This window comes from Neoarius graeffei, chromosome 6, assembly GCF_027579695.1.
Source record: "Neoarius graeffei isolate fNeoGra1 chromosome 6, fNeoGra1.pri, whole genome shotgun sequence".
Classification (NCBI taxonomy): domain Eukaryota; kingdom Metazoa; phylum Chordata; class Actinopteri; order Siluriformes; family Ariidae; genus Neoarius; species Neoarius graeffei.
Window position 1 is genome coordinate 52849324 of NC_083574.1, and position 12595 is coordinate 52861918.

At 46.1% G+C, this 12595-nt stretch overlaps 1 protein-coding gene across 2 annotated transcripts in view; it reads right to left on the minus strand.

Annotated features, from left to right (window-relative positions):
• The window catches only part of znf423 (zinc finger protein 423), a 334445-nt gene that overhangs the window by 236279 nt on the left and 85571 nt on the right, over positions 1 to 12595 (minus strand). For both annotated transcript variants that reach the window (XM_060923838.1, XM_060923836.1), the window contains exon 3: positions 4784 to 4990. In XM_060923838.1, the coding sequence (XP_060779821.1) occupies positions 4784 to 4990 (207 nt within the window). The remainder of the gene's footprint in view (positions 1 to 4783; positions 4991 to 12595) is intronic.

Below are 12595 nucleotides of genomic sequence, written 5' to 3' on the forward strand. Positions count from 1 at the left end.
ACCGACTTGACTTGAGAAATGTTTGCCAGTTTTTTTTTTTTAATTTTAGTTGAATTGCCCCCTCACAGCTCTAGAATCCCTGCTTCGATCCTGAACTCAGGTTACAGTCTGTGTGGAGTTTCACATGTTCTTCCTGCGTCTGCATGGTTTCTTCCAGGTTCTCTGGTTTCTGCCCGCATACCAAAAACATGCCAGTAGGTGGAATGATTATGCCATATTACTCCTAGGTATGTGTGTGTGTGTGTGTGTGTGTGTGTGTGTGTGTGTGTGTGTGTGTGTGTGTGTGTGTGTGCGCTGGTGCCCTACAATGGACTGATGTCCCATCAAGGGTATATTCCTACCACCCAGTTTTCCCGTGATAGACTCCGGCTCCAGTGTGAGGCCTGATCAAAATAAGTTTGAAACTGAAGATGGACGAAGTCATGAGAATATGAATCTTCAAGCTTTCGTTTTTTTCTTAATTTAATTGCAATAGTGGGAAAACTTCTTAAACATCTGGCCGGCTGTGTAGTACACACACATGCACAGTGCACCAACATGAACACAGTCAGTGTGACTGCCGAGGCGCTAGAATGCTGTAAGCAGAGCTGCTATGGCATAAACTTAGACCTTCTCTCCTCCAGACCCTAGGGGTTAACAGAGCCTGGGTTCCTGCCCTGGGCAGCCTGCAGAGTGGGGGCAGGGGGCAGATGGGGTGAGGGGTCAGCTGCACATGGCCACAGAGGAATAGAGAGATGCTGAGAGGGGGAGATACGGAAAGAGAGGGAGCGAGTGGGCGGTTAACAGCCGGAGTCCAACCATGGCCGGTCTTGGGGCACTGGAGCGGAGCAGCGAATGTTCTCCATTTGATCTGAGTTTTTTTTCCAAGCACTCCTTGGGGAACCAGTGCTCCAGATTCCTCCTCCTGTCGAGATTCCCCCCAGACTCGGCCCACACTGCACGCACACACACACCCAATCGTGTGCGTGTATTACACCCACCCACACAACGAAATAAATCACACAAATATACATTCACACACAGACGCATGTATACATGTGCAAGAAGACATTCAATTCCATCAGATGTAAACACACAGACAGCAATGAGGCACAGAGAATCTCATTGGTTACACACTATCAAATTTAACATTCCATCCATGCATCTAGTAAATCTCTCTCTCTCTCTCTCTCTCTCTCTCTCTCGCTCGCTCACACACACACATGCAAATGGTGGAGAGCAGTGACTGAGCATTAGTCAGGGTTAACGCTCTCAGTGCAGTCAGAGCCCAAATGGTCATAAAATACCGTCAGACATTAAAGTAGGACTAGAAGACTGACAAAAGTGATAACGAAAGAAGACATCAAAGAAACAGATCACGTACCACACACATTACGGGATTTCAAGCTATAATCCTATAGCTCGTGTAATATTGTTAGGAATTTTGTTTCATTTTGTGGCATGTTTGCTTTTGGAGAATATGACCACACTGACTGCCAAGTGATCACAATAACAATTCGAAAGCAAAAGGGAGTTTATGTTGGTGCCGTGTTATTGGCTGGGCTCACCATAGTGCCAAGGGAGCCAAAAACATGACCCTCCTCATAAAATGTGACAAAAATGGCCTCCGATCTCATCCGCACAAACGCTTGCTCACAAAATGGCGTGTTTGTCCCCTATCTGATGCGGTTGCGGTTCAGTGTGCGGCTCTCCCTCACTAGGCAGCCTCCCTGTGGTATGCAGAGAATGTAAAAGGATTCGCCAGTGAGTGTTTTTTAATTTACCGCTCTTTTCAATAACAATAATAAAGCCTGAATCTTGTGTGCGTGTGTGTGTGCGCGCACGCACGCGTGTGTGTATCTGTTTGGGAAGAGGAAAGGAGGGAGAACAACGCAGGCAGAGATGTGATCCCCTAGCCACTGTTCTGGATTATTCCGCAATCTCCAGCACTCCCCCCCATGGGAAGCTCTGTTTTATCATTTCATTTTGTTTCTCTCCTTCTTTTTTCCCCTTCTGCTAAGCAACACGTAGCTCGCTGACGGCTGGGGAGCAGGCGGCGAGTCTCATATTCAGGGCCTTGATTTCATTACGCCACCGCCAGACAGGCAAACGGGGTGGGGAAGTGAGGAGGCCTGTGTCACGCCATGTTATTTCCCACCAGAAACACATTCCCGCTATTCGGTGGCTTCGCCAGGGCCGCTAACGCTCCGCATGACTGCTTTCACGTCATGTCCATGACTAAATGGCTTTTCAATCAAAGCCTGATTGAATGTTTTATATAAAAGAATAAAAAAATTTTTTTTTTTTGAAATCTTGCTGTTAGGTCGTCAAATTGCACTCTTTTCTCCCTCTTTCTCTCTCTCTTTCTGTGTCCCTCTCTTTTTTCTCCCCACCATGCATGCTTTCTCCTCGTTAAGGAGAGGCCCTTGATTAATCTGTGAGGAAGCAGATGCCCCTGCAGGGCCGCTTTCAGCGTTTCATTAATTACCGCGATTGTAATAACGGGCATTGTGTTTGTGTACAGCGTGTTAGCTTTAAAACAGCACTCTCCTATGGGACACCACTGACTCCAGAGCAGCCGAGAGCAGCCACTCCGCACATGCACATGACACATAACACACACACACACCTCTCTGGTGGAGAAGCCACTGCGAACTATTACACTGACATGTTGACACAAATGGTGGCGAGAGATAAGAGTCAGGCTGGAATAGGAGACGCGGTCTGACTGAGACGGCAGGCTTGAGCGCAGACACACACTGTCTACGTTCACTGACTGTAATGGCTTAAGATGAACATGGCAGCCCCTGTAGTGAGAGCGTGTGAGAGAGGTACGCTCTCGGAACAGTTTGTAACAGTCCATGAATCACGTACTCAGTCGGACAGACCGACTGATGACAGGATTGAACGGTTTTGTGTTGTGACTTCTAAAATGTGAATCATTTTTCAAATTTAGAAAGGCTCGTTGTCAAACTGAGAAGTGAAAAGCAATATAAAAATGTGTGATTTAATCTGAGTAGCAAAGGTTTTGAATTTTTTTTGGTAATAACGGGCATTGTGTTTGTGTACAGCGTATTAGCTTTAAAACAGCACTCTCCTATGGGACACCACTGACTCCAGAGCAGCCGAGAGCAGCCACTCCGCACATGCACATGACAGGAACAACAAAAAAAAAAAATCCACACGTCCCCTAACAATAATAAAAAAGACTTATTTTATGAATATAATCCAGCTGTCTATATCTATATCATCTCATCTCATTATCTCTAGCCGCTTTATCCTGTTCTACAGGGTCGCAGGCAAGCTGGAGCCTATCCCAGCTGACTACGGGCGAAAGGCGGGGTACACCCTGGACAAGTCGCCAGGTCATCACAGGGCTGACACATATGGCCCTTTTCCACTACCCTTTTTCAGCTCACTTCAGCTCGCTTCAGCTCACTTCAGCCCGACACGGCTCGCGTTTCGACTACCAAAAACCAGCACGACTCAGCTCGCTTCAGCCCTGCTTAGCCCCTAAAACTCGCACCGTTTTGGAGTGGGGCTGAAGCGAGCCAAAGCGAGCCGAGTGAGGTTGGGGGCGTGAGCAGACACTCCCCTGTGCACTGATTGGTGAGGAGGAGTGTCCGCACATGCCCACACACGCCCCGCGAGCACGCTGGGATCTGTAAACACCGCAAACCCGGAAGAAGAAGAATTACGAATTACGAGAATTTCTGAAGCCTTATGCGCCTCGCCTCATCTATACGCTCTTGCCAGTATCTGTTGGCGTTGTCGGTGACAACAAGCCACAGCACCAAGACCAGCAACACTAACGACTCCATGTCCTCCATGTTTATTGTTTACTATTCGGGTCGTGAGACTACCGCTGAAAAGCTCACTGATGTCACTGTTTGCGCTGCTTAACGACATCACCTGACGTCCACCCACTTTCGCTAACTCCACCCAATGTGTCCACCCACTTCCAGCCAGCACGGTTCAGCGCGGTTGTAGTCGAAATGCAACTCCAACAGCCCCGCTCGGCTCGACTCAGCACGGCACGGCTCAGCCCGACTCAGCCGCGTTTGTAGTGGAAAAGCGGCATTAGACACAGACAACCATTCACACTCACATTCACACCTACAGTCAATTTAGAGTCACCAGTTAACCTAACCTGCATGTCTTTGGACTGTGGGGGAAACCGGAGCACCCGGAGGAAACCCACGCGGACACGGGGAGAACATGCAAACTCCGCACAGAAAGGCCCTCGCCGGCCACGGGGCTCGAACCCGGACCTTCTTGCTGTGAGGCGACAGCGCTAACCACTACACCACCGTGCCGCCCATATATATATATATATATATATATATATATATAAAAAAATTACGCAATAATTAAATGCACCTTACGCAATAATTAAATGCACCAAGGTTAAAATGTAGATTTGAGACAATGGGATCATATTCATAGCACTTGAACTAGTAAGTGCAGATTAATGTTGACTTTATTTTCCTTGTTTTTAAATTATCGACATATCCTGTAAGAAACACGTTAGACTGTCAGTTTCAAACCCACTGAATTCATATCATTTATCACTAATCAATTAGGCTTACAACTCCAATTTAATAATTACAACCATAATGAGTTTAACAGGAGTTGATGATGATCTCAATCATCTTGTCACAAACCCCACTTCAGTAAACAACGTCTCTCGAATATAAATAAAACACCCTACATTTTTCGGACTTTTTTTTTTTTGAGACCTTAGATATCAGAAAGGAGATTGGAAGGTCACAGGGGAGCTAAGGAGATGTGTGTGTGTGTGTACCTGCAGGACAGTGGTTAGTGCGGTGCTCTGTCAGGTCAGCCAGGCACTCGAAGTCCTGTTGGCAGTTATCACAGGTGAAGATGGACTCGTCATCCAGATCCTCCTCTCCTGCTCGCTCGTCGTGGCTAGTCACGCTGTGCTCACCGTCTTCACCACCGGCCCGCTCTTTCCCGTCAGAGTCTCGTTCAGGCGCGGCTGCATCTGCACCTGCACACACAAATGCACAGAAAAAAGACAGAACAGAACTGCATTAACACCGCCAACTTTTCAGGTCTGCGTAACCTGGCTCAAAAAGGAATAAACAGAACGCAGTGTTCTAGTTCGTTTTCCAACCAACTGGAACGGTGACAGCAGTAGGAATGAATTGATCATTGGAAAAAACAATACTTGGATATTTGGAATAAAACGGCTTGCTGATTAATGGTTTTTCAGGTTTCAGTGACAAGCTCCACACTGTGCTGAAATGAAAAGGGTTTTACTTTCAACCTGTTGCTGACGCTAATCTAACCAGTGTTGTAGTCGAGTCACTAAACCTCGAGTCTGAGTCCAGTCTCGAGTCCACACTGTTCAAGTCCAAGTCATTAAAAAAAAATTTGAGTCGAGTCCATGACTCCAACCGCACCGTTTGATGGCTGTTTTAGCACCATTAACATTAGTTTGTTCCTGAACATGACGTATGAACGGGTAAATGTGCGTTCTCTTTGTCAGGGAGTGCGAAGTATTCTGTCAGAGATGGTTGGGAGACCAATCATCATGTCAGAGAAGGTGTGTTTATTAATGCAAGTCAAAGTCCTTCCCATGCCATGTGGCGCATAGAGCGGCGCCAATCTTAGTTTCCATAGCCCTTGGCCTCTCGCCTATTACATAGCTAGGGTTACAGTGGGGGGCTAATCCTCTGGTAACCACGAGAGTTTGACTCCCCACTCACATCTGTATTGCAGTGTGCCTTGTCAGACAGCAGTAGGTACCATTTTTATGATGGTCATTGGTATGACCCGACCACAAGTAGAACTCGTGGTCTCCCGATCGAGAGGCGGACACGCTAACCACTAGGACAACTCGCGGTATATTAATACAAGTGAAGAGGGTAAACAATCCAGAACGGCAGGCAAAATCATAAAACAGTGAAACAGCCAATAGGTAGAGCGAGGCACAAACAGGCTATTGTAGACTTGGCAGAATCAAAGACGAGAAACAGGAAATCAGGGTTCAGGAAACCAAACAAAGAAATAAGGCTCGGTAATGTGTCAGCAATGCAACTCAATAGTTCGCAAAGTAAGTGTGTTTTCACACTTTTTATATTGGCGTGCTGTTTGCACCTTAATCCTGTGCAGGTGCGAGTCGTTTACAGCGCGCGCATGAGAATCCGCTTGGTGTGCACGCTGTCCGGAGCGCGCCCGAGAGTCTATATGATGCACGTGCCAAGGCGTGCAGGTGTGAAACTCTTGCACGAAATTAGTATAAAATTAATGTAGATTAATGTAGGTTCTGGGTTCGAGGCCCGTGGCCGGCGAGGGCCTTTCTGTGCGGAGTTTGCATGTTCTCCCCGTGTCCGCGTGGGTTTCCTCCGGGTGCTCCGGTTTCCCCCACAGTCCAAAGACATGCAGGTTAGGTTAACTGGTGACTCTAAATTGAGCGTAGGTGTGAATGTGAGTGTGAATGGTTGTCTGTGTCTATGTGTCAGCCCTGTGATGACCTGGCGACTTGTCCAGGGTGTACCCCGCCTTTCGCCCGTAGTCAGCTGGGATAGGCTCCAGCTTGCCTGCGACCCTGTAGAACAGGATAAAGCGGCTACAGATAATGAGATGAGATTAATGTAGATATAAATATCTTATGCCAAATTATTATGGCATGTTACAAAAAATAAAGAAAAAATCTGAGTCCTCGTCTCCATTTTCCGAGTCCTAATGCAGTTAATGTACGAGTCCAAGTCCAAGTCATCAGTGCTCAAATCCAAGTCGAGTCATGAGTCCTTAAAATTAGGGCATGAGTCAGACTCGAGTCTGAGTCCTGGACTCAAGTACTACAAGCCTGAATCTAACACATCCCACGTGTGATCACAAAAACGACTAAAAGTCTGTCTATTAATGTGTCATAAATTTTAGGAAATTAAACATGTCAGTTGAAACATTTTTACGCTGTGTTTATCACTTTGCATTGGTGTGATGCAGTATGTATAACCAATCAGCTAGATCTGCTCCCAACATGCTATTCCTCATGGTTGGTAAAAATCTCCAAGGGTCTACTAAGTGTGTGAAACCCACTGAAACCTTTGTCAAAAAGAAATGAAGCAAAATTAGACTTGAAATAGACTTGAATTAAAAAAAAAGACACTCACTTGCTCACAGCTCCAGTATCCACCATGCCAAAAATTGTTTTACTTTGTTGTTGATAACAAATGAATAAAGGTATATCTGACTGTTCATGCTGCATTACAAGCTTTAAGAAATGAAATGTTTGCACAGGGTGAAAATGAAAAATCACAGCACCAAAATACAAGACTGGGTTGTATTTTATGCTTTATTTTTTCATTCTTGCATTAGTGTTTTGGGAGGCACGGTGGTGTAGTGGTTAGCGCTGTTGCCTCACAGCAAGAAGGTCCTGGGTTCGAGCCCAGCAGCCGGCGAGGGCCTTTCTGTGTGGAGTTTGCATGTTCTCCCCGTGTCTGCGTGGGTTTCCTCCGGGTGCTCCGGTTTCCCCCACAGTCCAAAGACATGCGGGTTTGGTTAACATGAGGCAGCCACGGGCTGAAGTGCCCTTGAGCAAGGCACCTAACCCACAACTGCTCCCTGGGTGCTGTAGCATAGCTGCCCACTGCTCTGGGTATGTGTGTGTGCTCATTGCTCACTTGTGTGCATTCACTGCTTCAGATGTGTTAAATGCAGAGGATGAATTTCACTGTGTGTCTATGCTTGAGTGTACGTGTGATAAATTATGTATCATCACATACGGTGGTCTTCTTGTACCGTGCACATGTAGGTCTGCATCAGAATACTCTTATGCTGCGTTCCATTTACCTTGGAAGTTGGAAGTCGGAATGACATCACGCCCAAGTTGAGTGTGCTCCAGTACAACAAGTCGGAAAACCAATACCATCAATTAGCAATACCAGCTGTAGCTATTGTTAGCAACGGGGGCGATTCTAGGATCTGATCTTTGGGGGTGCTTAGCCCCCAGAGCTGACAGAGGCACCTGGCTTGAACGACAGTGTTTCCACGTTTATTCTGCATTTAGACTAGACTTAACTAGACAAGAAGACTAGACTAGACAAGACTAGACTTATGCAATGTTTTAACAGAAGCTGACCCAATAAACTATGATATCTACACATTTACAACCACTGACACAAATATTTACGTTATATTTTTAACTAAACAAGACCTACTACTGCATTTGTAATGTTGGAGCTATTCATTTTGAACAGTGGTAATTGTTAATTAATGTGTTATTGTGTAATAATATTGTGTATTACTATGATTTTACATTAGTTTACATTAGTAAACGCTATGTTACATTAAATAAAATTGACTAACACACGGTGGTCTAGCACCGTAGCACTTGTACAGCTCTGCACAAAAGTATCTCGATATGGATGATAAATGTCGTTTTTATCATTCTGCTCATAGACCAGGGAACATCAATACTGCATTATGCATATTATTGTGTTGTGTTTAACAATTGTAACTCCAGTCCGTACCTTCACATCTCGCTATGCCAGTAATACTCAGGTGCTACTTCGAGTTCCTCATCGGCGTGGAATCCAATTAAAAAAAACCTCCATGTCGTAGCAAGCACTCACGCGGACAGGCAACCCAATCAGAGGGGACGCAAGGAGGAGAGGGATTTTACTGGTCATAGAACTATCACATAACAGGTGAATTCAAGAACACACACACGCCCGTGCACACATTCATTGCGCAGTGCGCAAGGGCACTTATTTCTGAAAATTACATCCAAAAGCAGTGTTTTTGAGGGTGCTGAGCTAGGGGGTGCTGAGCTCATTTTTGGGGGTGCTTGAGCACCCCCAAAAATAGGCTAAACACGCCCCTGGTTAGCAATACCAGTTGGCAACAATGCATGATGTGGTATTTTGCACATACAAACACAGTAGCAACATGCCCACAGACAGAAGAAACTAGAAGGGCACTCGGTAGAGTGTATACCTCTGCCAAACTACATATTCAAATTCCCATCAAAATCTAATTAATTGTGCCTTGGCCCATGGCCCACCGCTCCTCAAAACTTCATCAAAATCTGTTCACTTCTTTTTGAGTTATGGTGGAAAAAGACAAACAAACAAATGAAGGCGAAAACATAACCTCCTCCAACAAAGTTGGCAGAAGTAATAAGACAGAAGTGCTAATAAACTGTATATAACTACAGCTTTCACTGATGTGCCGAGCAGCCATCTTGGATTTTGAAGTCGGGGTTAGTGAAGCTCCTCCGGAATTCCGAGTCAGAAATCCGACTTCATGGGTGTTCCAGTTGATATTTCTGACTGGGAACTCAGAAATCCCGACTTCCCAGTACAAATGGAACGCATAATTAGTTCAGGTTAGTACCAATCTTGAGCACCAACCACTGAACCCTTTGGTTGGTACCATACACAATACAGAATAATAAAGTGTCATTGGAGCAGCGCTACAGTAGCTGACCACATAACACTAACGTGTGGTACATCATGGTAGAGCTTGGGCTTGGTTATACGATGAAGTAATATCAGTATTGTGATATATTGTCACGATATGTCATGATACACTTTTCTGAGGTATTGTGAGGGTAAACCTTTTGCAGTTTTTTCATAGCAATTACAAACTCTTTGACGTTTTACAGAGTTTAGCTTACAGGATACATTTCCCCTCTTTTCATTGTTGTACACATTAAATAAAAGTCTCATCAAAGACATTTTTAAAGGTTTATTTTTAAACACAACACACCGGTCCTTCTGGCAGATTGTTAGGAAAACTATATATCATTATACATCCAAGTCCTATATACTGCAGAAGGATCTTGGAGCATAATGATATGATACTTTTGTTATATCGCCAGCTCTACATCATGGCATAACGTCACATGTGGCACTGTGGCAACAGTGAAGACTGCAGAGCTCCTAGTCTCAGACTCAGGCCTGTGTGCCACACACTTGCTCCCAGCTCTGATATCCACCAGCCCAATCCTCCTTCCGCCATTGTGGCTCTATTTTCACACCTTATTATCACATTAAACGCTGCGCTCTGAAAGGACAGCACAGGAGACCATGAAGAGAGAGCAGCAAAACAAAAAGGAAAAGAATAGAGAGATGTAGAGACGAGGAGAAAAGCGGAAACAAAAAAAGAGATGGATAGAATGAGTGAAAGAAGGTGGACCAAAATAAGGAGAACGAGAGAGAGAGAGAGAGAGAGAGAGAGAGAGAGAGAGAGCAATAAAGAATCACATGAGAAATAAAGTGAGGGAACATGAGGGTAGAGGGAAAAGAAGAGCAGAGGGAGGGAGGAATGGAGAAAGGGAGGAGGGCAGCTCTCCGGCTCCCCTGGGCTTAACATCCTGTCTAATCATCCTGGACTTGTGCAATCAGAGGAAAAGCAGGAGGTGGCCATTCCTGCTCTTTGCCACACTGTGATCAGCAGCTCTAATTTGCCCGGGCACTGCTCTACACTACGGCGTTAATCGCTAATGGAGCCTGGAGTTCAGGACCAGACCCAGTGGCTCACATTGGGCTCCAGCCCAGTTTGGAATGGGGAGGATGGGGGGAGGGGGGAGAGATAGGATGGGGGTCTGGAGAGGTGTTATGAGTGAGGGGAGTATTGAGGTGCTCTAGTTTCGCTCCCTCCATCCACCCGGTGGGGGTGAAGGTAACGTTTGGAGGTTTGGTATATGTGTGCGTGTGCGCGTGTGTGTGTGTGTGTGTTCGTTCGGGGTGGGGGTATGTGGAATGGCCATCTGTCCAGTCGTGAGAATGCCGTCTGGACAGGGAGGAGAGAGGCCCCTAACTGACACTACACTGATAGTGGTCCTGAGCTGCTGTTTTATACACCACACACACACACACACACACACACACACACACACACACACACACACACACACACACACAGGTGCATTAACTGTACTATTTCATCCATGAGAGGTTCTAATCTCTGTGAAAAGGGATAGTAATTCATTCTCACTCCATCCCTCTCCTTGTACAATCTCACACACACACACACACACACACACACACACACACACACACACACACACACACACACACACACACGCACACCATCGTTCCCCCAGGTACCCTGATGCCAGAGGTATGGGCACTGCCAACCGAGGCACATGCCAGCACAACCTGCTACCATGGCAACAAGGGAGGAGCCAGATGGGACCTTGCTCTGGCCCTCTTTACCTCTCCTCTTCTCCTCCCTTCATCTTTTTCGTTCAAAATGAGCCTGGCTCGTACGACTTCCACACCGCAGGACAGCAGGCGGGATATAAAAGCTCCTGGCACATCTCTCTGAACCATACACACCTCCAGTAAATGCTACACTTGCTTACTTGCTCTCTGTTCTCTCTTTTCCTGTTCTCTCATTTTTACCTCCATTTTCCTGGCTGCCGTCATCCCCCCATCCTCTCCAGTAAGCATTCCTCCTCTCCGGAGGGGGAGGTGGTCTCATGAGGGGGTCTCCACAACACACTCCATTTAGACTGCCATTACAGCTTTCTCTCTCCCTCTCTCCCTCTCTTTTTCTATCTGTCTCTATCTCTATTTCTCCCTGTGTGCACTGGATTGATATACATGTGTTGTGCACCCCAGCTGCACACTCACTAGCTCCAGCCACGGCCTTGATATGAACACACACACACAAACACACACACACACACACACACACACACACACACACACACACACACACACACACACGTATATACCCTCTTGCCCCTCGGTCTGTGGGAGGGAGAGGAAACTGCTGGAATGATATCTGTGTGCATCTGTGTGAAAGACTAGACAGAGGGCAGGTGAAGGTAAAATACATTGTGTAAATTTAAACAAGGAAATGAATGTGTATCTACGCATTATATAACACGTGCTTGTAGTAAACATGGTTTGACAGGATTTTTCACAGATGCAGGTTTTTCAGATATAACTCAGAGGTAACAGGTAAAATCATTCTCAGCAAGGACGGAGTCATATGAGGAGAGAAATAATTTCTAACGAGCCATTCATATAAACGAGACCTCTTTATGTCTGCTGATGTATTCTTAGAGCTCACGTTCCTCCCCTCCTCTTAGACTGATCATCATGTTATCAGCCTACATGCAGGCTTGTAGTACTTGAGTCCAGGACTCGGACTCAAGTCTGACTTGTGCCCTAATTTTAAGGACTCGTGACTTGACTTGAGCACTGATGACTCGGACTTGGACTCGGACTCGTGCATTAACTGCATCCGGACTTGTAAATTGGACACGAGGACTCGGATTTTTTCTTTAATTTTTGTAACATGCCATAATAATTTGGCATAAGATATTTATATCTGCATTAATTTTTATACTGGCGGCACGGTGGTGTAGTGGTTAGTGCTGTCGCCTCACAGCAAGAAGGTCCTGGGTTCGAGCCCCGTGGCCGGCGAGGGCCTTTCTGTGTGGAGTTTGCATGTTCTCCCTGTGTCCGCGTGGGTTTCCTCCGGGTGCTCCGGTTTCCCCCACAGTCCAAAGACATGCAGGTTAGGTTAACTGGTGACTCTAAATTGACCGTAGGTGTGAATGTGAGTGTGAATGGTTGTCTGTGTCTATGTGTCAGCCCTCTGATGACCTGGCGACTTGTCCAGGGTG